The sequence below is a fragment of the Equus caballus genome, chromosome 23 (genome assembly GCF_041296265.1).
Source record: "Equus caballus isolate H_3958 breed thoroughbred chromosome 23, TB-T2T, whole genome shotgun sequence".
NCBI classification, from domain to species: Eukaryota; Metazoa; Chordata; class Mammalia; order Perissodactyla; family Equidae; genus Equus; species Equus caballus.
Window position 1 is genome coordinate 58,286,754 of NC_091706.1, and position 27,663 is coordinate 58,314,416.

Here is a 27,663-nt window from a genome sequence, read left to right on the forward strand (position 1 = left end):
CAACCTGACTCACTCTTCAGAACTACCTGCCACGTCCTCCCCTATCCAATCCTTATCACTGGCGCACTCTTAGCTCCTGACCGTGACCACGCATCCATCAGCGTGATGCTATCGGTAACCCAATGAGCACAGTCTCGGCCCTCGCGGGCTGTCAGCCGTTCCTCCTCCCTCCTCCCGTCTCTGGCTGCCCACCCCCTCCACAGCCTGGCTGGAGGTCCTCACAGCTCCAAGGGGTCTGACTTCCTCCCTTCCACACTTCGCATTTGTCAGCACAGCTGGATTGCTTCTGGCAGATGCTCCTTATGCCCCTTGTTTTGGGATGAGCAAAGGGTGATCGAATGCACCCACCCCCTTAGAGGGATGTAACAGATTTCAACATGGCCCAGTGCCCACCTGTTGGGGTGCCCAGCTCTTCGAAGACTGGATGTGGGAGGGCAGGGGAAGGAATTCTCCCCTTACTTCTGTCACTTGGCTTTTTCATCAGGGTGGGGAGGGAAAGGCACCGGCTGGTGAGGGTAGGCTGCAGGCGCAGACTTTTATTTGTTCTGAAAGAAGCTTAATGGGTCCAACTCTTAATGATGTTCAAGAGAACCCGAAGAAATAGGATTTGTCGTTTGGGGTGTGTCCTGAACTTTCAGGGCATGGGTCCCTAGAGAAAGAATTTACCTCCCCAGGGAAAACAAAGAATTCCACAGAAGCCATTCAGCCTAGCTGAATTCACCACAGGACAGAGCTTGCCATCACTTAATAAGACCTCTATTGTGTGTCTGGTGAAAACACATGGAGATTTTTCTTCCTCAGAGAGCCTGTAATTTAGGAAGTTTGTAGTTTTTTAACAGTCTCATTCCTTTGGTAGGATCAAAGTATTATGTTAATGGAGTAAATAGACATGACACAAAGTGAATTTTCATTTTAATAAAATAAGATTGCTTGCTAGGAGTTTGGCAACCACCAAGTGAAATGGGTTCTCAAGCTCTCGTAGAGAGAAATATAGCCTCCTCAGGGCTTTAGGGGCTGGTCACCGTTTCGTGTCCCACTTAGTCACTGACTCTCATCTCTGTGGGATGGCCATTATGTTTCCCTATGGAGAAACTGAAAGTTGGACACATTAGCGACTTGCCCAAGGTTGCATGTTAATACTTGGCAAAGCGAGAATTTGAACCGAGATCTGTCATTCAGATCTTGTCAAAGGGCCTTGGAATCCTGTTTTTCCTCTACATGAGGGGCGAGGAAACTACAGCCCACAGCCCAAATCCAGACCACACCTGTTTTGTATGGCCCAAAAGCAAGAATGACTTTTACATTTGTAAATGGTTTTAAAAAAAAATCAATAGAAGAATAAAATCTCATGACACCTGAACATTACATGACATTCAAATTTTCACATCCACAAATGAAGTTGTATGGGAGCACATTCACACCGATGGGTTCATGCACTGTCTGGGGCTGCTTGCCCACTTCAGTGGTGGAGTTGAGTAAGTGCAACAGAGACCATTTATGGCCCACAAGCCAAAACATTAGGATCTGGATCTTTTTTTTTATTTTTAGGAAGATTAGCCCTGAGCTAACATCTGCCGCCAATCCTCCTCTTTTTGCTGAGGAAGGCTGGCCCTGAGCTATCATCCGTGCCCATCTTCCTCTACTTTATATGTGGGACGCCTGCCACAGCATGTCTTGATGAGCAGTGCCATGTCCGCACCCAGGATCCGAACCAGCGAACCCTGGGCCGCAGAAGTGGCCGCGGTGCACTTGACCGCTGCACCACGGGGCCAGCCCCAGTATCTGGATCTTTTCAGAAAAAGTTTGCTGACCCTGCGGATACCACGAGCAGTGTGACTCTATCGTTTTAAAGCCCAGGTGGTTATAAATGGGTGCCCAAGCTGCCTTTCCAAAGTCACGTGGCCATAAACAGTCCACTATTTCTCCTATCTTGGGAGGGCAGTGATGCTACATCAGTAAGAAGACACATTTCGAACAAGAATGGAGTAAACTCCGCACGTGCCTACAGTCCCTTAGAAACTTCCACAGCTGTCAGAGAGCGGGACGAGGCGAGCCTTTCTCTTTTTAGTCTCAGATTCCCAATTAATGAACCATGAAAACAACATGAATTTTACATAAAGGGAACGTGCTTTGGAGGCCAAGGCAATTTTTACTTGTTAGGGCTGCTTCCTTACTTGCTCTTCTGATAATTTATTACGTAACTATAATTTTAGACTTTTTAGCAATAGAGGTCACTATGTGGCACTGCTGTCACTCTGTTTTGCTCCCAATGTAAGAGGGAGATTGTCTAATGTATTGAGAGTTGCGAGCAGCACTGCCTCTGCTGAAGAGAAATGAAAGCAGATACCATTTTCCTTTGCATACTTTTTGTTCCCCTTTCTGGCCTCAACTGCACATCCTAAAGACCTGGCTCACACGTGAAAAAACATTAAAAAATAAAATAATAAGAACCATACGTATCAAGATGAAAAGTTCTGGAGATGGATGGGGGTGATAGTTGAATAACGACGTGTGCATGCTTAATGACACTGAACTGTAAACTTAAAATAGTTAAGACGGCACATCTTGTATTATATGTATTTTACCGTAATTTAAAATAAAACTAAACGACAATGAAAAAGACGGCATAGATACCAATTTTGGAAGAAATAATTTCAAAGCTTCAAGGAAGAATACAATTCCATTAACACAATGAAAAAAAAATACTCAGAGAAGGCATTTTCAAAGATTTGAAGCTTTATCAGGAAAAAATGAGTATTAGCATGTGTGTGTCTGTGCACATGTGTGTGCTTGTGCTCCAAGAACACGTGCATGTCCAACTAATTAAATTCCTCTGTTATTGCTGTCAATATTGGAAACGAAAATGTTTATAAGAATTCTTCCATTTGGAACAATGTGTCTCTATTAATGCAAATGCCAAGCACCCTTGCACCATCAACAGAAACCAAAATAAAGAGTAACTATGTCTGAGAACCTCTTATAACGCTAACATCTCACACCAGTGACACCAAGCAGAAAACCACACTCAGTGAGCACTTATTAAGATTCCTCTGTAGTGTATGTACAAAGGCTGTTGTAACCACTAGGGAAGCAGTGAGTTCCAAAAAAAGAGCAAACCACAATAGAAACCTTATATTAAAAATGGAATTTAGATACGAGCAGGAGTGCCAACTTTAATGACAAGTCTTCCTCTTCAATCATTAGGGCCATAAAACGAAAACCAGCGTATGTTAGATGTGGGTAAACAGCATATTTGACTCCTGTCCATTTGCCAATGTTTTTCAAAGATGAATAGATAAAATCTCTTGAGTGTGCTGTGAGTATGCTGGTATTTTCTGCCAGTTCCCTAGAGCAGAGGTGGTATACGACGGGGTTTCTGAAGGCTCTGTTTGGAGTAGGCATATACAATAACAACAGCTGCTGACGGCCGGGGCTTGGCAGCAACGGGGTCAACAATCTAAATGCCAACTGGCGATGACACTGGTCGCGTCAAGTGAAGCCAATGATAAAGGAACAGATGTGACTGTGCCTTGTTGCCTGCAGCAGTACAGCCCCTGCAGACCAGCAATGGTGATGGAGCAGAGAGCAGTACGGTATGAAGTTGACATCAACCTAATCAAATGGCCATTGCTTTGTCTGCTTCACACAAACCCCGTACACCCCAAACATGCCACCCGCCCTCCCGCATGTTTCACTTCCTATGCTTGGATGTTCTGGGTTTTCGAGATAAGGAAAAACTCTAAAAGTAACACTCCAAGTGCAGACACTGAATGTGTAATGGGCCAGACTCTCGCCTGCCCACCACAGTCTCTGTTTAAGGCAGGAATGCAAGACGATGGCCCCTAGGCAAATTGTACTCCTAGGAAGAGTTGGTTAGGCCTGTAGATTTAAAAATAAAATACAAGAACCGCTCTAATCGGTTGCCACCATTTAAAATTCTGGAGAGTTCACCTAAAATGTTGGAGCTCCAATTTCTTTTGATTTGGAAACCCCGGGTCTCTGCTCTCCCACTGAAACCACAAGCTGGGGTTGCATGGTGCCTGCTCCCACAGCTTCCTATCACTACCGGCTTGCTAACTCACAGGTGCGACCTCTGTAGGACCTCTGTAGGCTTTGGGTTTGGGTCTTCTGACCTACAGACATTGAACTTCTTGAGGCAGGGGCCATGACTTTTGGTTGCCCCGGCACTGAGCACCAGCTCTTTGCACACTGTTATCCACTGGAGTCATTCAACAACGCACATTCCGTGGACTCAGACAGTTGATGTGACTTGACTATGGTCTCACAGCCAGACACTGCTGAGAGAGGAAGAGAACCCTGGGAATCATCTAGCTGCTGTCCATCATCAGAACCCAACTGAGTTAGTGTGTCCCTGGGCAAAAAGCCACCTCCTGCATTTCCTCAGCAGAGGCCACGTCTGGGTTTTGGAGTCAGAATGCATGTGTTCAACTCCTGGCCCCACAGAGCTTTGTGACATTGGACAAGTTACTTCACCTCTTTGCCTGATTTTCCTCCTCTCTAAAATGGAGATAAAAACATTATTTATCTCATAGAATTGTGTGCAGAATAAATGAGGTAATACACAAACATATTTCCTAAAGCACCTGGTCCTTGGCTTTACTGAAAAAATTTCCCTCTTGTTATATCCTCAGATGCTGACCATATCAAATTTTGAAAGTATATAGTTATTACAGGCCATGTAAAGTTCTTCTATGCTGAAATATGTTAATAAGACATAGACATAAATCTCTACCATAACCCTCTGTTTTAAAATAATTATACTAATAGAAATAAATGAAGTAAAAGGAAAGGCAGTGACCATCGATGTCATTCTAGATCCACAATGTGCCAGAACTGGAGGGAAATCGAAACCTTTCCTAATCTGGTGGGTCTACAACTTGTTTTAGCAGCAGAAACCATTTCTTCTACCGTAACCTCAAAAAGAAGGCAGGAAGGAGAGAAACGTGGCAGCTCTGGTGGAACAGGAGGCAAGGTCCCAGAACTGCGTTCAGGCTCCACCCAGCATGTTCACAGAACCTCATGCTAAGGACCACTCCTCTTGGTTACGGCCTCTCATTTTACCAGTGGCAGAATTAGGACCATTCACATCTCGGCACTGATAAGAAGGCTCATGTCAAGGATCAAGCCTGGCCGATCGCTGTATCCCCAGCACCTAGCTATGTGCCTGGAGCACTGGGCCCCAGTAGCACTAAGGTTTGTGTGATGGGGGCTCTAACACAGGTGAGGCATCAGGATAAACGGGTGAGGTCTCGGGGGATGGGCTTCTAGAGTATGGTGATGACTGCTGCCAGCAGGGGGTGACAAAAACACCACTGTCTAGATAGGGTACTGGGTGTCCGGTGGATCTGGGGGAAGGGCTGGGGTGGAGGCAGGAAGCCTGGGCTTAAGGAAACAGAAGTAATGGGTCTGGATGCCATCTAAAATATCAAGATGAGGGGCGGGCCTGGTGGCGCAGCAGTTAAGTGTGCACATTCCGCTTCTCAGCGGCCCAGGGTTCGCCGGTTCGGATCCCAGGTGCGGATGTGGCATTGCTTGGCAAAAGCAATGCTGTGGTAGGCATCCCACATATAAAGTAGAGGAAGATGGGCATGGATGTTAGCTCAGGGCCAGTCTTCCTCAGCAAAAAGAGGAGGATTGGCAGTAGTTAGCTCAGGGCTAATCGTCCTCAGAAAAAAAAAAAAAAATCAAGATGTAAGGGCCACTCTTTGGCCCAGGCATCTTGTTGAACTCCAATTCTGCTTAGAAATTTGAGAATAGCTGGTATGCGTTTCAAAGTGTGATGCCTGGACCACCTGCATCAGAATTACCTGGGAGCTTATGAAAAATGCAGATTCATGAGCCCCATTACAGGCTTACGGAATCAGAATTTCCAGTGGTAGAACCCTTCCCACGCTCTCAGATGTTCTTGGGCAGGACAAAGTTTGAGAAGCACTGGGGCTCTCCCGCAGTGTCACAGGAGAGCCATCTGGAGAGCTTTCCTTCGCTTGGGCCCCAAATTTGGAGATTCTAATTTAACAGGTCTGAGATGAGGCCTGAGAACTGGGATACTTTCTGGAATCTCCCCAGGTGATGTGCTGCGGAATGGGTTACAGTCGTTCCTACTATTGCCAGAGGGGACGGAGAGCCACCTATCTCTGTGACATGAAGTACTTCTGGCTACTTTTCCTTCCACTTTATCTCCTTAACCACTCATGCAGCAGGAAGACAAAAGTTTTCCACGAAGACCTGTCAAAACATTCTTCTTGTGAATATTGAGGTTGTTTGTAAAATATGTCAGATATATTTATCAAACATACTTTAAAAATAAATTTTATCACGGTATATTTTGTCTCCAGTAAAATCCTTCTATTTGAACGTACAGTTTGATGAGTTCTGACAGCTATATGCTCCCACGACACCACCACAATTAAGACATGAAACATTTCTATCACCTCTGAAAACTGCCTCCTGTCCCTTTGTGGTCAATCCTCTACCCCCACCCTTGGCCCCAGGCAGCCACTGATCTGGTTTCTGATGCTGTGGATTAGTTTAGATGGTTCTGGAATTTGATATAAATGGGATCAAACAGTTGGCCTTTTTGTGTCTGGTTTCTTTTGCTCAGCACAATGTTTTTAAGATTTATCCATAACGTGAATTATTAGTGAACTATATTATTCATTGTTTCTTCTCTGTTTCACAAGTAAGTGCACAGGCCTGCAGGGGTACTGCTTCAGGAGAAAGAGCAGGTTTCTGGAGTGACCGAGTGCAGATTCCTGTGAATCAAAAGGGAAGTGAGAGAGTGGAGTCCACTGCCTAGGTTGTCTTCTTCAAGGCGCGTGGCTAGGATGGGGAAGAGGAAGTGACTACACTGAGGTGATGGGTGTTTCCACGGAGGCAGGCGATGTCTGGAGCAATGAGCACTTGGGAGAGGTGGCAGACCTGAGCTTTAGGATGTGGGAAATGAGAAGAAAGGGCAATACAGGGGCCGAAGACAAACATCACCAGTTAAAAAATTTTCGTCTGTGTGGTGCTTTAAACATACATCCAAAAATTCTTGGATATTCCTCTCCTCAAGAGATAGAGCTTAATTCCCCTCCCCTTAAGTGTAGGCTGGACTTAGTGACTCACTTTTAAGGAACAGAAAATAGTGGAAGTGATGGTTTATCCCTTCTGACACTACTCCTTCCAGATATTGTGGCGTCTACTTGGTTGCCCTCTTTGGGATCAGGGAGCTCTGGGAGCAGTCCGCAGGGACCTACCATGATGTGGAGTGAGAGAAGTCGACTCTGAGGAAGGGATGTTTAAGCCAAGACTTGCAGGATGAGCAAGACTTAGGAGGACCTGGAGGCAGACGGATGGGCACATACCATGGCCGGGAGGTAAGAGGTCATGGCCCATTCAAGGAACTCCAGGGAGTTCCCTTTGGAGTAGTCTGAATTCCTCTTTCTTCCTCCAGATCTACCTGTATGCATTTCATTTTTATTTGTTGGTCCATTTACACTCAGATTCACAATGTGATAGGAATCTATGAACACTAACATCATGGAACTAATACTGATTAGTACTATGGTCCAGTACTACATTATGGCTAAGTGGCTTTGTTGGTGGCTTGTATATCTGACCTTTATATATAAAATTACTTCATGGGAACAAGTGTTCTTAAGGCCACACAAGTGACCACACAAGTCCCTACTTAGTGACTGCTTATAATCTTCTCCTCATGCTTTTATTGTGGTGGGACAGGTAGATGGTGAAATATATACTGTTATATTTCAATAAGGAAAACCTTCCTGCATTCAAATCCCAACTTAATACTCATTTGACATCTTTTGGAGCCAAAGAATCTACTCTTATCTGGCTGGGAAATTTGAACTAGTCTAGACCACACATAGCAGCCAACACTTGGCAGGCTCTCATATGGGCATCAAGCCACACTGACAATTCACATTTTCATACAAATGCTCATGAAGATGAATTAATTCCTGCTGTGATTGACATTCTACAGCAATTTCCAACACTGCAGGCAGAGTAAAGTGTAATGACGATTTGGTGCCCCAGAGACCAACAGCACTCCTGAGGTATCGAGCTGCTCCCTGAGGTGGAGATCCTGAAATGAGACCTAGGCAGAAGCATTGAGCAGATGGTTGTGAGTCTTATCTGTTCTTCTTCTGTAAACTGGGAGGGAAATGGCCTCGCAAAGAGAAGCAGACCGTCCCAGGAGCTTAAAGAGCTAAATGGCAATGCCTCACTGAGGCAGCATAGGGACAATTTTGAACACATCTGGCAGCCATTCATGGTTGGAGAGGGTAGTAATAGTGTATCATAGACCTCTAATTCAGTGGTGTCCAAGAGAATGTTCCACAATGATGGAAATGTTCAGTATCTGTGCTACCCAATACAATTACCACTAGACATGTGTGGCTAGTAAGATAAGAACCTAATTTTTATTTAATTTTAATTAAGTTAAATTTAAGTAACCATAGTGGTTAGTGGCTACTATAATGGACAACGCAGCTCTACATAATGGGTGGAAGCATATGATTCTATAAAACTGTGAGCTTCTTAAAGAATAGAGGTGCATCTTATTTGACTGTTACTCTGGCACACAGCATGATGTTTGACATATAGTAGGTGTTCAATAAATGCTTAACAGACCCTCAGCAGCCAGAAGAGAATGACTTTATAATACAGAAGGTAGATTGTATAAGACTGTGTGCTTAGTATTTCCCAAAGGGTATTTGAAAGCCTTAGACGCACAAGATGCTATGTAGAGAAAGGATTCCCTGAGCTAATAAATCTGCATGTGCTATACCTCACTGGGAGAGGTGGGATGCATGTTAAGGTATTAAAGAAACCGGAATACCTTTATTAACTCACTGTTTCCCCTAGTTATTTGATCCTGGAGCCTCTTTTCACACAATACCTTTTGACATCTGTTAGAACGAGTAGATTCTGGGAAAAATACTTTGGGAGATGCTGCAGTAATGCAGGGTAGGATGAAACTTCCAATGAATTTTTTGAAAGTAAGGATCTGATTTTCAGCACACAGTCAGCAAGTAATAAATGTTTACTGAACGGTCTAGAAATGACTCTCTTCCAGTCAAAAATCAGAGGCAGTCTATAAACCATTCCCACTCAGCAAAGGTAAAGAGAGAAGACAGTATATGACTTTAAGCCTAGACAATCTTGGGCTGCCATTGTGGGCATACTTGCAGAGCTGGAGGATAATCTGACATGTAGGAATTAGACAGAGGTATGCAATGACAAACTGGAGCAGAAACAATAAGAGTTATGGAAATATATCGATAGTTTTTAAGACTATATTTTAAAATTTAAACCAAGCAGCTAAACACTGAGAATTTGTTGTGATTAGAAAATCAACCCCGTACAGGGAAATGACCAATCCAGAGACACAGGGTGGTATAAACCAGGACGGGGCATGGGTTCCTGGGGGTAGGAGAAGAGACTGGTCCTCTCTGAGAAGAAAAATGATAAAACAAGACCAGACCAGGACAGAGACATTTCCTTAGTCACCTCTAATCTTGGTTTTTGCTAGTATCTTAGTAAAAGGGGTTGGAATTAACTCTAGACCCATACTATAGTTTCAGCTAAAAATTATTTGTAGCTATTGTAAGTACACTTATGCTTAAGTTCAATAAAACTGTACATAGACCATTCCATGGCATGGATTAATCTCTTTGCAACAAATCTCTTTCATGCTCTTTTAAAACTTGAAGTTAGAAAAAACCCCAAATCTCTCCCAACCTAGTTAAGTAGAGGAATCTAGATGGAAAAAAATGCCAACTAAAACCTTCAGTCATGATCACGGTGCCCTTGGCAGTGAGGTGCCTGAGCAAAGCCTGTCGCTGCAGAGTTGGACATGTTACGTGTGGGTAATCCGCAGACTTCATCACGTGCTTTAGAACCACTGAGATCTGCCCACTCCAAAACTAGAACTGTACACATTATAAAGATAACATCACCTCAATGTTTACACGATGCTTAGCTCCCCACTCTAGGAGGGACCACCCAATATCCAGGGAAAGCTTGTTCACTGCAAGGTGGTTGTGCACATCCACCTCCAACTACAGTCACAAAGCAGTCTGCATAACCACTGGCTTGCTCCTTTGAGCATCTCTGTCAACTGCAGCCCTGTGAAAGGGGGAGCAGAGGGCATGGCCAGAAATGGGAGAGAGCACACTTAGACACCTGGTCCTGGGTACACGGGCTGCTTGTCATGTGCAGCTTTGGTCTTTGTTGCAAGGCCTTTTATTTTTCTATTTACTTATTTTTGTTGTGAGGAAGATTGGCCCTGAGTTAACATCTGTACCAATCTTCCTCTTCTTGCTTGAGGAATATTGTCACTGAGCTAACATCTGTGTCAATATTCCTCTATTTTATGTGGGATGCTGCCACAGCATGGCTTGACAAGCCATGCTAGGTCCGCACCCAGGATCTGAACCTGCAAACCCCAGGCCGCTGAAGTGGAGCACATGAATTTAACTACTATGCCACCGGGCCGGCCCCTGTAAGGCCTTTTAAAGCATACAGTTTGATTTTCTGATTATTGTAAAAGTGATATATGTCTGTGATAGAACCCTTCAAAAGCCCAAATAGCTATATATAAAAAGAAGCATTACCCATAATTCCACCGAGATAACTGCTCTTCATACTTTTTTCCATATTTCCTTTCTCATCTATGATTAGATGATTCTAGCAAACAAGACTAATAGACAGACATATGATTATAGAGATTTTCTAATACAGTTTTGAGTCCTATTTTTATCACTTAATATTATGTGCTGACAATTTCCCCATCGGCATCATCTTCAACTCAACTAGCTGATCATATTTTAGGTTCTAGGATAAACCAGAGCACATCTTACTCCTGACCCCCAAAAAACCCAAAACCAAAACCAAAAAACAAAACTCAGCTATCTGTCATCCTACAAACCAGAACAAAAGCTCTCTGGACACCAAGAGAGGATGAATAAATAGCACCGACACAGACATGTGACTGATTTGCCGCGTTCCCAGTAACCCAGCACAATGCAGTTCATTGAAAACAATCCCACATTGCTTTGCTATTTTTCAAACTGACACGTTAGGATACATCTGCCAAAGCTCCTAAAATGGTCTCTGGCAGGCTCTCCCTCTCATCTCTGGGCATTTGGGATGTCCTGAACAACAACCACCAGCTGATGCCATACTGGACACACACACACACACACACACACACACACACACAGACACACACACGAACTATCCAAATTGACAAAGTCTCTGAATGCAAACTCCAGCAACTCTCTGTGCCAGGTACATCCCCTCTGCTGGCATAGTGGGCTTTAATTCATGAAGGCCTCTCTAAGCAAAGAGAGAAGCTCAGCCTGAATGAAAGATGACAAGGCTGGTGAAACACCATGTCAAAGATCATAATCTCAATAAGACAAGCTGGGGGGACTCCAGATCTGCTCTCTTTCACAGATGGGAAACTGAGGCCCAGAGACATTACATGCCTCTCTCAGGGTCAGGCAACTTAAGTGGTAACATATTAGTGCAAACATCACTGTAAAGGCCAAACGGCCAGGCTCGCAGGCTGACGCTCTTTCTTCTTCAACGCCTGTGTCCATGTCCGAGCCACTTGGCTGAAAGTCAAGGAACCCGCCTGACGAGAAGCAGCCGGAGGCCTTTGCAGAGATGATGTTTCAAAAGAAAAGCTCCTTTCAAAAGCCCCACAATGACTCTTCCTTGCTGGCTATTTTGGGGAGCGGCTCTGGCTCCTGTGGGAGGCTCTGCTTCTTTTCACAGTCCTGACCTGATCTTGCCATGACAGGCCAACCTTGGCTACTGCACTCACCCAACCGTCTCCAAGGGAAGTGCAGGCACGACCTGGCGACCTCTTGGGGGAACACAAGGTCAGCATATGCCTGGGCTTAGATGGGCTGTGCCGGGCCTTTATGAGACAAGGCTCCCCTAATCTTTGGTCTTCAAACTGTTTTTCTTCCATCTGGTCCTAAAGTACCCATTTTTAAAACAGTGGTTTTGGTGCTGAAGCCTAAAATCATTTGGTCATGAACCTCAGTCATCAGCCAAGAGGCACCGCCTACAAACTGGTGGAGTGGGGGACGCTTTGGTGTGACAAGATGGCAGTAACGAGAAAAATGAGGGATGGAGAGGAATGTAGTTTGAATGTTGAGAAATTGCTCACCACATCTGTGTGAAATAAAGGTAACAAGTGTAAGAGATGCAATGTAATCTATGCAAAGTGCTTAATGGAACATCTGGAACTCAAGAAATGGAGCTAGCGTTTATTTCTTGGGAATCCTTGTGTGCCTTGCACGTGGTAAGAACTCAATGATCTTGTGTGTCACACCATCATGTGGGAGGACTGAGGAGTGAGCATGAGCAGGGCAGGGTTTCTTTTCTTTCTGTGAAGCCCTCCCATTTGATGAATTTCACTTCCTTCCCATCTCCCTCTCTGAGTCTTATCTCTTACACATCCAACGCAGCAGTGGCGGGTATGCAGTGGCCAGGGTGGAGGCAGGGAGGGAAAACTCAGAATCTAGTGATCCGCCACAAAGATGAACAGTGTTGCCCAAAATTGTTCAACGGGTCATGATCTCTCCAAGATGTTAATGAGTGATAACAAAAGAAAAAAGATTTCAGGAACCAAATGCAGTTAAATTGGGTGGGCTACACAAAATCGAACCAGTGTCTTCACTGGAGGACTTCTCAATCTTCTAATCTGTGACTGAACATTTTGCGTCTTCAAGGGTGGAGATGACAGAGCATTTTGCAAACTCATTTGACCAAGTAAAGAAGTCTGTTTTCACTGGGCCATACTCGGGTCCAGCATTTTGAGGAATACTCTTAGCCAACACGGATCCTTAGAGTTTTCTTCTTTGCTTTACCTTCCCACCTCACTGAGCTAACCACAATCCTAGGGAAGGAGAAGAAATGATGTGCTAAAAAAAAATAAGTCTCCAATCTGAGAGTAATTGTCAACCAGAGTCTCGCCCCTCAGAATGTGGCCTGGGAACCAGGAGCATCCGGGAGCAAAATGTACACACTCACGTCCCATCCCAGGCCCAGGTGCACTGAATCAGAACCAGCATTTTGGCAAGATGCCCAGGTGACTCAAATGCACAGGAAAGTATGAGATGCAGACCGAGGGGGCTTGGTACTAGGTACTAAGCTCAATAATTCTGATTTCAGTATACGATGATGCACGTTTAAAAATACCGACTCTAGGAGATTCTGATGCAGCTGGTGTGTGGCCCTCTATTGAGAAATACAGAGAGCTCCCACGGCCCAAGTGCCCTGCCGTAAGGTAACAAAACAGCCCTGTGGTGAGATGTGGTTTCACAGCAGCACCTTGACAAAGTAAGGGATGGAATAATCACCTTCACTGTTAGAAACAAGGAAATGGAGCCCGAGAGACAGAAGGTGAAGAGGCTCTCGACCAAGGTCACCCAGGGGTCAGCAGGTGCTTTAGGGTGAACGAGCACCCTGCTATCTTTCCTCCCCACCTCGACAACCTCTCTCCTCCTCCCTAATCAGCTCTTTATTCACCAGCTCCTGCATTGCTAACAGCGCTCTCTGAGTCTGCTTTTGTTTTTAGTGAAAGGCCAACAAAACACTGCTGGCTGCAGTGCTTGCTAATGATAATTCTGATTAGCTCAATTCTGTCAGCTCACCCCCGGGCTGCCAAGCGCCAAGAGCAGCCCACTCATTCAATCAGGGCCCGGCCCATTTTCTAATTACCACCATCATTTGGGTTCTTTTCCTCCAACTGTGAACTGCTTGAGTTCAAGTCATCTTCAGCTGTTGCATTTACATGAGAAATGGATTGCTTGTCACGTCTGTCTCTGTGTCAGTGCGCCAGCATCCCCCTCCCTGTTGGAGACCAAATGAAATGGCCTGTGTTTCCCAGGCTGCTGCTGACCAGCAGGTCCCAGTGGGAGCCATGAGGCATGTCTTACGGGCAAGATGGACGCGCTGGCCTTTCTCACTGCGCTGGCCAGGGTGACCTCCTCTCAGCTTCTGAAATCCAAAGTATATTCCCACTCAGAGGCCTGATAGGGTGACCAACCATCCCAGCTGGCCAGGGACTGAGAGTTTTCCCAGGACATGAGATTTTTAGTGCTAAATCTGGGAGGGTTGGTCACCTTATCCCCAGCACACCAGGAGACACAAGCAGTGAGAGCATTTAACATTCCCTGGGTGACCTAGTTTGAATCTGGAACAGGGAACTGACAGGGAGTTGGGGTCCCATCTTTCTCTGTCAGCCCTAAGCTTTATGATGCATCCCTTCACTGCTCTGCACCTTTGCTTTTAATCTCTTTGGCTAAACTGCTAAGGTGAAGCATTTCCAGCACTGAATAAGTGGAGGTCTGCAGGCAGGTTCTGAGATGAGCGTGGCACCAAGGAAGGAATGCTTGGTGTGTAATCCCTTTGAATGGAGGTGCATCATCCTCGAAGTCTCTTCCCAATTCAAAAACTCACTAAGCACTTATTATGTGCTAGGCAACGTGGGTGGGCAACGCAAGCATATACCCTGTATACTCCCAGACCTCAGAGTTGACAATCCTGTGGGAGACACTGATACCAATACAATGAACTATATCAATTACAAGGCTACCTAGAGGATCGCTAAGATGCCCAAGGCCCTGGGAGACAGGAAGGGAGAATTAGGGTATCTCTGCTTACTATACGCCAGCTACTTTACATTCACTATATCATCCAACAGCTAACATTTCTTAAGCACTTACCATGTGACGAACTCATTTCATTTTTACAGCAACTCTATTATCATACTCATTCTATGAATGAGGAAGACAAGGCTTTGAAAAGCCAACTCTCTTGCTCAAGATTGCGAGTCAGTAAATGAAGGGTCCAGGGTTTGAAGCCAGAGAGTCTGAGCCTTGTCTTAAGCCCTGTGTGAGACTGAATCTCTTACCCTCGGGGGGTGCTGGCCACTCAGTCGACATCAGACAAAAGCAAAGGGTGAGTGTGGTGGACGCATGGCGGAGGGAAACATGAGGTGGGGTCTCCGAGTTCCATACTGTGGAATCCCAAGGCATGACAGCAGGAATGTCCCACTGGAGGTGTGGGAACTCTGGGAATGCTGATGTTCTAAAGGGAACTGGCCGGATAAATGCTGCCCTTCTGGCCCCTGGACATTCTTCTAAAGAATGTCCAACTAGAGTGTGAAGCCAAATGCCTAACTTCTTTATCATCCTTCAAGGCTGGAAGATGAGTGACAGTCATTATTTTCTATTTTTTCAGACTGCATTTGTATATTCTCAAAAGCATATCTTTCTGATGCACTTAGCACATCTGAGCAACTTGCTTTGCCTATATAGGGAATTTGATACGTGCAAATCAAATAAAAATGTGTTGATTTGATATGATATGACTGATTTTAAGATATGCATTGCAGCAATAGACAAAAGTTAGGTATTCCAGCACCAACTATTGAAAATGCTCATTTCAGTAATAACAATCCACAAGTACAGTATTCCAGGTGGACATTGGACTACACTAAGTATTCAGAGCCTGACATTATATAATTATTGTCCTCAGAAACATTCTCAGTATCTTTTTTCTGTCACTTTACAGGTTTTGGTTTGTGTAAAGTGAATACATAATTTCAGACACTTAAGCATTAAAAACACTTGTTATTAATATGTAAAAGCATTAAAATGAATCTCCCTATAATTATAATTAATTAAACATAAAGGTAGGAAGGATACTATTTCAAGCAAAATTTAAAGAATTATAAGCTTCTGGGGAAAAAAAACCCTGATACTCTTTTTGCCCCCTTCCACTGTTAATAATTCCTGGTTAATCCAATTGTAGTTTTTTCTGGGGCCCCCAGTGTGGCTCTTTCTAGAATACTGGGTTATTCAGGGCCTTTCTGTGATTCTGAGGCTTCAGTCAGCTCCTGGCACAGGCAAGTGTTAGAATCTCTTCAGTTATAGAAAATAACACAGTTTTTTTTGGGGGGGGGAGGCTTTGGTGAGGAAGATTGTCCCTGAGCTAACATCTGTGCCAATCTTCCTCTCTTTTATATGTGGGACGCTACCACAGCATGGCTTGATAAGTGGTGTGTACATCTGCGCCCAGGATCTGAACTTGTGAACCTTGGGCCACCAAAGTGGAGAGCATGAAGTCAACCACTCTGCCACTGGGCTGGCCTCCAGAATTTTTTGATAGCAAAGAAAGGCTTTCTCTACTCGCTAACTTACACTGAGCTTCATCCTACAACGGCCTTTATGCTGCTGTACATTAAGAAGAAAGTGACTTTCTGCTCTATCCATCTAATGTTTCTGCTCCTTTAGTTCGGCAAAACCGAGACTGTGAATGCTGAGGAGGGCCTCTTCTTTCTGGTGGACCTACGGAGAAGCTATTTCCCTCCACCTGAACATGTCAATTGTAGAGAACTGAGCTGAATTTCCCAGACACGGAACCTCAATCTCTATGAGATCAGACTGGTTCCTCTACTCTCTTCACTTACATGGCCCCCATCCACTCTTTCCTCTGTCCTTGACATTTTCTGAAATTAGCTTTATCACTCTTTCCAGCATTTTAACTCCCTGAGCTATTTGCATAAGCTTTTCTTCTTCTAGTGGCTGTTTACCCACAACAGCCTTTACACAGGACAAACTAGCACAACTCAATCATGATGCATTTTAGCTTCTTTCCACATTACTTGTCCAACTGAAGTCAGACACAACTTAGTTCCTGCCTCCAAGAACTTTCTAGAAAGCTGCTGTGAAAGAAAATGAAAACAATTAGCACTTGTTGGGCCAATGATAAACCTCAATAGTATGCAGAAAGTCTTGCTTTATTCCAGAACTCTTGAATGATGCAAAGAAAATATTTTATGCCATGTCCTTTCACAGAGCAATAACAGAGTTCAAGTTCAGAAACTCTAAACGTGATGTATGAAAATTCACTAACATCTTCTTTGCCAGATACAGGTACTGTACTGTGTTAAACATCTTTTATTTTTTATATTTTGATCCTTTCATATCTGGGGATGGACTACCCCTCCCAGGGCCAGCCAATTCCTAGAGATAGGAAACAACTCGCCCATGAGCTGTTTACTCACCAACCAACACAAACCCACAAATCCAGAGCCCACAACCCCAACCACCTCCTCTGTCAGCCTCTCACACTTAGGGCTCCTAGTCTCCTGGACCAGGCACCAGACCACTAAGGACAGCCCCCAGGCCCCAGAGCCTGCTGAAATTATTCACGATAGTCAATCTGAAACCTTCTTACCCTGCCTCACCCGTTCCGTCCCAGGGAAACCACAATAAAGTCTCTTGCCCACGTTTTCCCTGCTCCCTCTGCCTCCGACCCAGCCTGGTGGTTTCTGTGTGGCCCCCGGGACATGGTGTGCCCCCTTCTCTTGGGATCGGTGAGTATAACAAATGATCTCTTCAGTGGCAGTCGTCTCCTGAGCTATTGGCCTCGTCATACATAAATAATCATAAAATTTATATTTCAAAAACATGTACATAAAGAGAAAGGAAGATAGGGTAGCAAAGATGACTGCAGCCTGGCCCGTGCGTTCTGGCCATTATTCAGAGGGACTTGGATGAAACCTAGTTGCTCTGTCAGTTACATTTAGCAAAAATGCCACTTTGTTTCGAGGAAAAAGCACGACTTCACCATAAAGCACTGCATTCTACTAGATGAGAAAGCACTCAACAGAGCTGACCAGAAATAGCTGTGACGAGGGCATCCACAGTGAGATCTCACATTACAAAAGATGACAGGGTTTTCAGAGGTCCTTGACTTCTGAAGCACAGATTGAGTCCAACTGTAAAAATAACTTATGAAGAAAAGAAATGTAGTCCCCATTCACCTAAACAATAATAGTAAAGTTTCATATCGAATGTTTTGGATTTTAATATATCCAATTAAAACTGCATCACAGGTGGGACTGGCCCCATGACCTAGTGTTTAAGTTCAGCGTGCTCCACTTCAGCAGCCCAGGGTTCATGGGTTTGGATCCCGGGCATAACCTACACCACTCGTCAGCCATGCTGTCATGGTGACCCACATATTAAAAAAATAGAGGAAGATTGGCAACAGATGTTAGCTCAGGGCTAATCTTCCTCAAGCAAAAAAAGAGGAAGATTGGCAACAGATATTAGTTCAGAGCTAATCTTCCTCAGCCAAAAAAAAAAAAAACCAAAAAACAAAACCACAAAAACCAAAAAACAGAAAGCTGTATCACAGGAGTTTCAGTATGAAACGCAATGTTGCTGTGATAGTGTATTCACACTCATCTGGGGCTTCCTTTTGTCTCTTTCTTTGGAGCAAAATCTTTAAAGGCAGTTGTACTTGACTTTGTATGCCCAGTAGCTGCTGCACAGTAGGTACAAAATATTTATTTACTGACAGAACAAATGTTTCTGGTCATGTTTGAGTACCAGTGTAAGAGATGACATGAGAGATCAGAGGCCCATTTAAGGGACCAAGTAAGTAGGTGACTGGTTTTGGAGCAGAGAATTAAAGCTACACTCCCTGGTCCAAACCATTACAATCCGACTACACTCTGCCACCTCTTGGACAGAAATTTAAGACCCTTATTTGATGGCCGTTGACATCCTGGCATCTCCTGACCTTCCTCTGACCTGTGCATTAGTCTGATTCTGCAATCCTCCAGTTAAGAGCTAGCCATCGGGGAACATTTTGCACGGGTCTGGAAGTGTACTGTGACCCATGGCTGAGCTCCGGGAGGTGACCGCTGCCAGCACTGCACGGTGACACTTACCAGGGGCTCCAGCTCCTTGCGGTCTATGAGGTTCATCTCTGTGACGAAGTAATAGAAGTGTTTGTAGCACGTGTTAACATGAGCCTCTGCTCCCATCACGATGACCCGGTCGAAGTGGTGGATGTACACGTGGACGAAGACCCGGAAGAGACGACACAGGATCTTCTTGCAGATCTGAAGGAAGTTCTTTGGGAAGGGAACACCTAGAGAAGACAAAAAAAGGGAACCAAACTATCATGGGGGAGCTTTGGTAGGCCCTGGAGCACATGCATGAGGCTGGAGAACAGCCTGCAGATGCCTGCCTCTCCACAGGCAGCTGCAGGAGACACTGTCTGAAAAGGTGGCTAAAATGGTGTTAAATGCAATGCCAACAACCATCAGGAAGAGACCAAGAAAAAAGGGAAGAAAGACAGGTTTGTTTCTTTGGTTATATCTTTTTTGGTGCAGATACCATGCAGAAATATTTATTCTTACACACAAACATGCATTCTCCCTTCTTGCTTTTTAATTTTTTCCCACTTTATAGAGCAAAAGAAGGTTCATTTTCCTCTTACCTCTATTATGAGAAAACTGGTAGGAGGAGGGCAATGGATGCCACCGGGAGACTGGCACTCCCTGTCACAGTAATAGGGAGCAGTGGGGACTGCGGCAAGCTGGGACGCACCTTCTTGTCAAAGGCAGCAGCTGCTGCACAGCCCCAGCCAATGGGGACGGAGGCCCAGGGCTGTCAGAACTTCTGATTTTTCAAGATAATTGAAATCTAGAGTTCTGTGTGAACTCGTCACATTTTTTAAATGTTAGCATTTAATCTGAAGTTTTACAAAGTACCACAGATTGAAATAAAACATCTTTCTAGGTTAATTTGGCCTGCAGGCTACCAGTATGCAAATTCTGATCCAAACCCTTCCTGAGATACACTGTTTCCAAGGTGGGCAAATGTACAAGCTTCGTGGGTACTTCACACTGCCCTTGTCACCACCTCACCGCCTGGAGCAAGCTAAGAGTGAGGGCTTCTGTTTCTCACACCACAGACAGGGGAAGTGGTCAGAGGAGGCACCCAGATTTCCTGGCTGATGACCACTACTCCCAGCTTGGTCAAAGCAACAAGTAGTAGAATCACAAGCCTACTTCCTTTCTTCCTCTCGAACCTGGCTTACACTCTTGTTTTTTACACTGTCCTGAAGTGGCCACACGCTGTAAGTTAAACAGACTTTGAATTCCTACTTTGCTCCTTTTCCAGCTGTGTGACCATGGGCAAGTTATTTAACCTCTCTGAGCATCAGTTTTTCCATATGTAGGATGAGGATAAAAATTCCAATGGTTGTGAGGATTAAAAGTGGTACCTGTACAACTTTGGTTTCTTGCCTGTAAAAGAGGGGTCTTAATAAGGCCTTCCTTGTGTGACTAGGAGGGTATTGACATGAGTAAAATCTTCCTACAGTGCCTAGAGCAGAGTAAGAGCTCACCAAATGGGAATGACCCCCCTTTCTCTCTGCAGTGTAAGGTCTGGAGCATTTAGCTGTGCTTGTAAGGAAAATAATTACCCTTATCAAGAAAAGGTAGACATGACCACAAGCCCTTGCAAAAAAATTGCAGAGCCCCACTCAGGGCGAGCCCCTGGTCCCTAGGAAGCCTGGAGTTTTGCTGTCCTTGCCTCTGCAGGGTCCCAGTGGCAGGTGTCTGGTGAGAGACATTCTGTAAGGGGATCACCTGGGACCCCCAGGGCAGGATGAGGGAGATGGAAGACAGCTGGCAGTTGGCAGAGGCAGGATCTGTCTGCCCAGGGCCTGGCACTGATACTGGCTTTTCTTCAAAAACAAAGTGGCAACACATCCAATGAACCCAGGGAGAGACTGGGACACAGCTTGGCAGCTGGCTGGCTGGGCAACAGATGCTGGGGTTTGGGGGGTGGGGTGAGGGGAGGCTGGGAAGGAGCTGGAGGGCAGCCCTTAGCAGAACTGATGGGTGGTGTTCTTTGCTGCAGGGGGCCCAGTGAAATCCACCGCTGCCAGGCTGGGAGAGGGTCTGGAATCTTCGAAGAAGCTCACATCCCAGAGATGATGGAATCCTCTCTGAGATAAGCGTGATCCTGTCAGAAGGGGCATCCTGTAACTACAGGTGAAACGCCAGGGGGTTGACATGTGTTTCCTTTGCAACTTATCTGTGAAGTCCCTTTTGCTCTTCCTCTGTCACAGAGGAGTAACACTGAGGCTCTGAGGCGTGGGTGAACTTGTTCCAGATGACTCCGCTAAAAAGGATTTGGACCAAGTCGGCCTGATTCTAAAATCCAAAAGATCTGGTTATGTTTGGGGAGTGACTCTGAAAGGACAGAGACGCAGCTTGAAGAGCAGCGAGGCATCTAAAGGTTACTCTTTGGTGGCTCAGAAATAGAATTCACAAAAAGAAAAGGGGTGAGGCGAGAAAGATGAAAAAAGGCCACACCCTCAGGAGCCACAGGTCCAAGGTGACAGGAGATCCCCTAATACCCTCTGCTGCCTTCAAAGAGCAATGAGTTTTCTCTGCCCATGCCTGAGGACCGTGCACCCGGGACTAAGAGGAAAAGCCAACATTTACTGAGCACTTACTATTCTGGGGCTGTGCTGAGCACTTTATGTGGATTAGCTAATTGAGTCCTCAGAACGAGCCTTGAAGATAGGTACTATTACTGTTGCCATCTCAAAGATGAGGACACAGACTCTGGAAAATTAAGCAGCTGCCCCAGGTCACCCAGCTGGCAAACAGCGAGGAGGGATTTGGATCCAGGTTTGTCTAACTTCCCAGGATCACCCTGAACTCCTGAGATGCTGCCCTGGGGCTCTGCACACACCTCCAGCTCTGTGGCCCTTCCTTTCTGGGTGGCCTGCACCCCCTCAGCCGCACTCACCTCTCACACCCTCTAACTCCAGCCTCAATGGACACTCACCAGCTGTTAGGGACACGGGGAGGCTCCGCTGTGCCAGTTTATGTGTTTGACCTTCTGAGCAGACCCCACCCTGCATGCTGACTGGGTATAAGGCCAAGTCTTGAGCACACTGAGGATGTTCATGGTAACAGCTGGGTCCCTCTAGATTGTCCCCAATTTGCATTTTTCCCCCATTCCTACCTCTGCTCAGCTCTCAACTCTTGTCTCTGTCCTCCATTCCATGTGTGGTCTCCGGCCTTGCCTTTGGCCTTGAACTCGATTTGCCTCTCGCCTCTCTCTTTTTTGGGCTATGGCTGGGAGTAATCTTCAGAGTAGTTGAGAAGAGTTGGTTTTGGAGTCTGGAAGACCCAGTTCAAAATCCTAGCCCTACAACTTACTAGCCATAGAGACAAGTTACTCCATCACTCTGTTATAAAAGAGGGAAACATTTACTTTGCAGCATTCTTGTGACAGTGTCTGTACTTAGTGGGCACGTAGTGGGAGCTTGGGGACTAAGTTGTACTTCTGTTATTCTCACCTGAACTCCTCTGGCAGGCAGGACTCAGGCTCAGAATCTCTTGGCTCTGGCTGCTAAGCTGGACCTGGCTCTTCCACATTCCCTCCCTTGCATATAATTCCTTCTTCCAGAGTGTATGTTGCAAGTGGTTCAAGGAGAACACGCTCAGTGTGCATCATAGTCACCCAGGCCAATTCTGGAAGCTGCGAAGTCCAAGGCTGGGCATCCTCGGGAGCCCAGAAACCCCAGAGGGCTCTGCAAGCCAGAGACAAAATCCCAGCTCACAGAGCACGGGGGTAGGAACAAGGAAGCCCCACGGCAAGCACCACGGGAATTCATTCAATATTATCAATGGTTCAGGGGCCACTTCTTGAGTTTGTATACTATCTCAGTCTTTTGCTCCTTTTCTCTTCTGCCTTCTAGGTGTTCAGATTTGTGTGTGTGTGTGTATGTGTATGTGTGTGTGTATATATGGGCATGTATGTGCATGCCTGTGTGTACACATGCGTGCATGTATATTTGCATCTGTGTGTATGTGCATGTGTGCACGTGTGTGTGTGCATATGTGTATTGTGTGGATGCGTATCTGTCTGTGTGGGTGTGTATATGTTTTTTTTTTTTTCCTTAAAGAGTGGCACCTAGGCTAACAACTGTTGCCAATCTTCCTTTTTTTTTTTTTTTTTTAAGGATTGGCACCTTGGCTAACAACTGTTGCCAATCTTTTTTTTTGTTTTTCTGCTTTATTTCCCAACCCCCCCCAGTACATACTTGTATATCTTAGTTGCAGGTCCTTCTAGTTGTGGGATGTGGGACGCCGCCTCAACGTGGCCTGACGAGCGGTGCCATGTCCTTGCCCAGGATCCGAACCCTGGGCCGCTGCAGCGGAGCACGCGAACTTAACCACTCGGCCACGGAGCCGGCCCCGGGTGTGTATATGTTTTAAAGAAACCTTCTTCAGAAGGTGGGAGGTGGATGTAGAGAACTGGATGTCCACCCCTTTGGTGGACTCTGGACTCTCACCCTGCGTAACTGGCCTCATGGCAGCAAGACAGGGCCAGACTCAGCCCTGCTGATCCACTCCCTTCCCTGACAGGGCCCAGAGGGGCCAGCTCATGAAAACAGGTTGATCTGAGAGTTTTCTGTCTTCATGGTGCTGCTAAGAAATATCCGCTCTCCATTGAATAGCCAAAGAAAAGGGAACTCTGGGTGAGGCCTTGTATGTGTATGGGTGATGTTGGTTAGTTTCAGTGACACCCTGAGCAGTGGTATCATTATTTCAATTTAAAAAAACGTAGCAGGCTTAGCTCAGTTAAAGTATTTGCCCCTGGCCCCTCAGCTTTTAAAAGGAGGTGGAGCAGAGAGCTGGCTCCAAAACTCAGCCTTTTCTTTGCATCATGTTCCTGCAGGCTCCATGGTGGCCATGAATGTGACTGTTGAGACCACCATTTTACGACCCAAACTTCGTTCAGTACTGGCTTATAGAAGAAGCTCAAAAGGCATTTGTTGGTTTGTTTTAAATGAATACAGTCTAGCAGTAGGAAGAATGAAAGGGTAAGGAATTATCTCAAATGGACACTGGGCTAATTACATGGCAGCCTGAACCTGAGAGGCTGTGCAGTGGCTGGGTCTGGGCAAAGGGCAGTCTATGTGGACACATGCACCACTGACCCAGCTGAGGACCACATCCAAACCCCTCCTTTTGTTGCTTCTGCTTCTCTTGAGTGCATAAGATACTACGGACCCTCCGCTCCAGTATTTCCCAACATACGTCTTAAAAATCACTAATCCTGGGAGATCCTTGGCTAAAACAAGAGGGTTGTGAGGTCAAATATATTCGCAGAAATGCTGCTTTCATAGAGGTTTACAATACACCTAAGCACAATGAAGGATCTCAGAATTCCTATAGCAAAAAGTCCTATTTAAGTCTCGACCCTCTTTTTTCCCAAAACATCTATTGATTTAAAACAGAGTCTGTAGTCAGACTTCTCAGGCTCCAGTTCTGGTCTACTACCTATTAACAATGTATTCAAATGCAAATGGCTTGGTGTCTCTAAGCCTCAGTTTCCCCATCTCAAAAGAAACAGAGATGTTAATGTAATCTGTAGCTCACGAGGTTGGTGTGAGGAATAAATACACACAGAGAAGGCTTTGCTCATGCCTTGCAGATAGTAAGCACTCTATTGTGAACTGTTAGTTTTGGTATCCATGGACCAAATATTCTTTGTAACTTTGGGATTAAATTCCTCCCATCTATTTTCAGGAGGGCAGTCTTGGTATTAATACATCAGTTCTGAACCGGTAAAGAACTTACAGTGGCAGGTACTCAATTAAGCTGGGCTATATTCTGCCTTACATTATCTTCTACAAGTTTCTCATACTTAAGTCTTGTATTACTGTAAGTCTCTGAACAAAGGGACTGTTTCATATTTTGATTCTATCTTTTAATGCACCTGGCAGAGGGCTAGGTAAGGGATATTCATCAATCAAAGCTGAGTCATAAAAGAGTGGTGATCGTATTTACTTGAGACGTGAATCCATCATCTCCTATTTAGGGGAGGAAAGAAGCCTACAGCAGAAATGAAAGCTTTTTACCAGAGTCTTGCTATGATCCTGGCATGGAAGGTCGCACACTGCTTTTGGTGAGAAGGGAGGAGAGCTCTGTGATAAGAACATCTTGATCTAGCCAAGGGGGTGGAAGAAAGAATCTGAAACTCATCTCTTTATCATTAAAAATCTCCCGTTTTCGCCTTTCGGTCTAGTTTTTCAGGTGGTGACAGTTAATATTCAGTCTTTGTACTCAATTAGAAGTTAATGCCAGACGATATTAACCAGCAGTCTTAACTGAAATAGACTGCATTTCTAAAAGATTTGGAGTTAAACTGTGACTAGTCTTATAAGAACTCAGACAAACCATCCGGCAATAATCCCAGACAGATAGGTATTGATGATATAGAAAACAACCTTTGATCAGAAGGTCTCTAAGTTATTTGCAAGCAGGAATTGAGTCTCAGAGCACCCTTTTCCTTTGTCTTACACTAAGCCATATTCCATAGTCTCAGATTCAAGCTGGGAAATTTCAGACTCCAAGAAGTTGGCCGGAAATGAGAAAATGTGTTCAGATGAGTGTTCCACAGAGGTGGTAGACATGTAGGTGTTCAAGGGTGACCCTGGGCCTGGATGACCTGGGTCATGTGGTGGGGCTTGGTCTCTGAAAATGGGTCAGTACTGAAATGGAGTTAGTGAACCTAAAACAGGGCCAGGCTGAGCTCAGATTGCAGAGAGAGCTGAGGCAAAATGCCTGGGCAGAGGTCAGAATCCCAAACCAGTCACTCATAGGCAGTTGCTACAGGAATTTACACAACAATTAGACTCAAAGCAAGACTAGAGTTTGTTGGGGCTGGCCCTGTGGCATAGCGGTTAAGTTCAGCGCACTCCGCTTTGGTGGCCCGGGATTGCAGGTTCCCATCCTGGGCAGAGACCTACACCACTCATCAGCCATGCTGTGGCGGCGACCCACATACAGAATAGAGGAAGACTGGCATGGATGTTAGCTCACAGCTAATCTTCCACAAGCAAAAAAAAAAAAAAAGAAAGAGGATGATTGGCAATAGATGTTAGCTCAGGGAGAATCTTCCTCAGCAAAAAAAGACTAGAGTGTTGAGCAATTGGCCAAGGAAGAGGCAGGCCAGAGGGTTGGAGTGAAGGTGGATGGTAAGGTGACTCTGTGGAGCCGGAGTCTCTCTTGAAGGCCTGACAAGGCAGCCTCACAGCTGTGCTGCTCATGACGACTCGGTGCTCCTCCGGCACCAGCATCTGACAGAGCCCTGCAGAGTTTATGAATGTGTCTAACCACATCTTTCTGATCTCCAAGCCACATTCAGTACAAAAGCTAAACCAAGCATGGAACACAATATTTCTCTGAGGCCCCACACGGACTCGCCTTTCATCTCTGACTTAGTAAATCTCCCTTCTCTCAAACAGAATTTAATAAAAATTCCAGTAATTTCTGAGCTTCAATCTATTTTCTTTCCCTCTTCTCCCCTCCCTTCCACTAAGCCCTCAGAGGCTCCATTCAATCCTTCCTTTTTGGGCATTCCTGAAAGAAAAGAAGTCGTCTAAAGGGCTTGTGTGTTTTCTTTTATCCTGTTATGGAAGCCACAAAGGAAGAGAGTCCTCAGAGAAGACAGAAATGCTTTGGATGACAGGGTCACAGATGGGCGATGAAGGTCCCACAGTCAGACAAGACCCGGGGGAGTTTCTGCATCAGCTCCTGCTCATTCTGTTTTCACTGTGTTCTCTCTTTTCTTCTGAAGAAAAAGCCCAATGCCTGAGGATGAGACCCAGCTGAGATCATGCTGGGCTGGACCTGGGCTGTGGAGGGATGGAGAGGAAGGCTAAAAGGATGTCTCCAGGGACACCAGAGAACTGGCCTCAAACACCCCAGGTGCCCCAGCACTTGGCAGATAATCCTGCCCATCGTTGACCTAGATAATGCCTCTTCTTTCTTAAGAGCTCAGCTCAAAGTCTTCTCACATCCCTAGACTCAGGTTCCCCGGCACCTGTTCTCTGCTCCTAAAACTTTCTTGAGCACAGATCCCAGATGGAAATCCTACGCTTACCTGTGGGAATCCCTGCCTCAGGTGTGCCACCCCCTGAAGACCAGCCTGCACCCTCCCTGAAGTCAGGGAGCATGTCCACGCTCCTCACAGACACATCCTGAGTGCTAGCATGCAGCCTGGAGCAGGGTGGGTGTGGAATCAAGACTTGCTGGCTGCAGGAATGAGTTGAGCTCTTACACCATCTGCTTACCCTAAAATCAAAGCTCCGAAAGGTGAAGGGATGGCCTGGCTTGGGATTTACAGAGCTAGTTTGTCATGAAAAGGGATCTGAATTCAAGTCTGTCTGATTCCAGTGCTATGCTTTTCCACTCTACCGGGAAACTTGACAGGGTTCTGAGAGCTCCTTTCATCTGACTCCAAACCAACTGGCAGAATTGGGGAAGCGAAGCTTGTTAAAAGATGAAGGTGGATGGGGGCCAGCCCGGTGGTGGAGTGGCTGGGTTCACACACTCCGCTTCGCGACCCAGGGTTTCGCTGGTTCGGATCCTGGGCATGGACATGGCACTGCTCATCACCAGGCTGAGGTGGCATCCCACATGCCACAACTAGAAGGACCCACAACTAAAATATACAAGTATGCACTGGGTGGATTCTGGGAGAAAAAAGCAGAAAGCAAAAAAAAAAAAAAAAAGATTGGCAACAGTTGTTAGCTCAGGTGCCAAACTTAAAAAAAAAAAAAAAAAAAGACAAAGGTGGAAAAGGCTCTTACTTCCCCAACCGTATGTGTCACCATGGTTGAGGATACTGGTTAAGCGCCTGGCTTTGATGACACTTGGGTTCAGATTCCAGCTGTGGAACTTCCGTGCTGCTGGCCCTTGAGGAGATCTGCTAA

General features: G+C 45.6%; 1 protein-coding gene across 3 annotated transcripts in view; it reads right to left on the minus strand.

Moving 5' to 3' along the window:
- Window positions 1-27,663, minus strand: part of MOB3B (MOB kinase activator 3B) — a 184,960-nt gene that overhangs the window by 15,951 nt on the left and 141,346 nt on the right. For all 3 annotated transcript variants that reach the window (XM_023627450.2, XM_070248933.1, XM_070248934.1), the window contains exon 3: window positions 18,794-18,996. In XM_023627450.2, coding sequence (XP_023483218.1) covers window positions 18,794-18,996 — 203 coding nt within the window. The remainder of the gene's footprint in view (window positions 1-18,793; window positions 18,997-27,663) is intronic.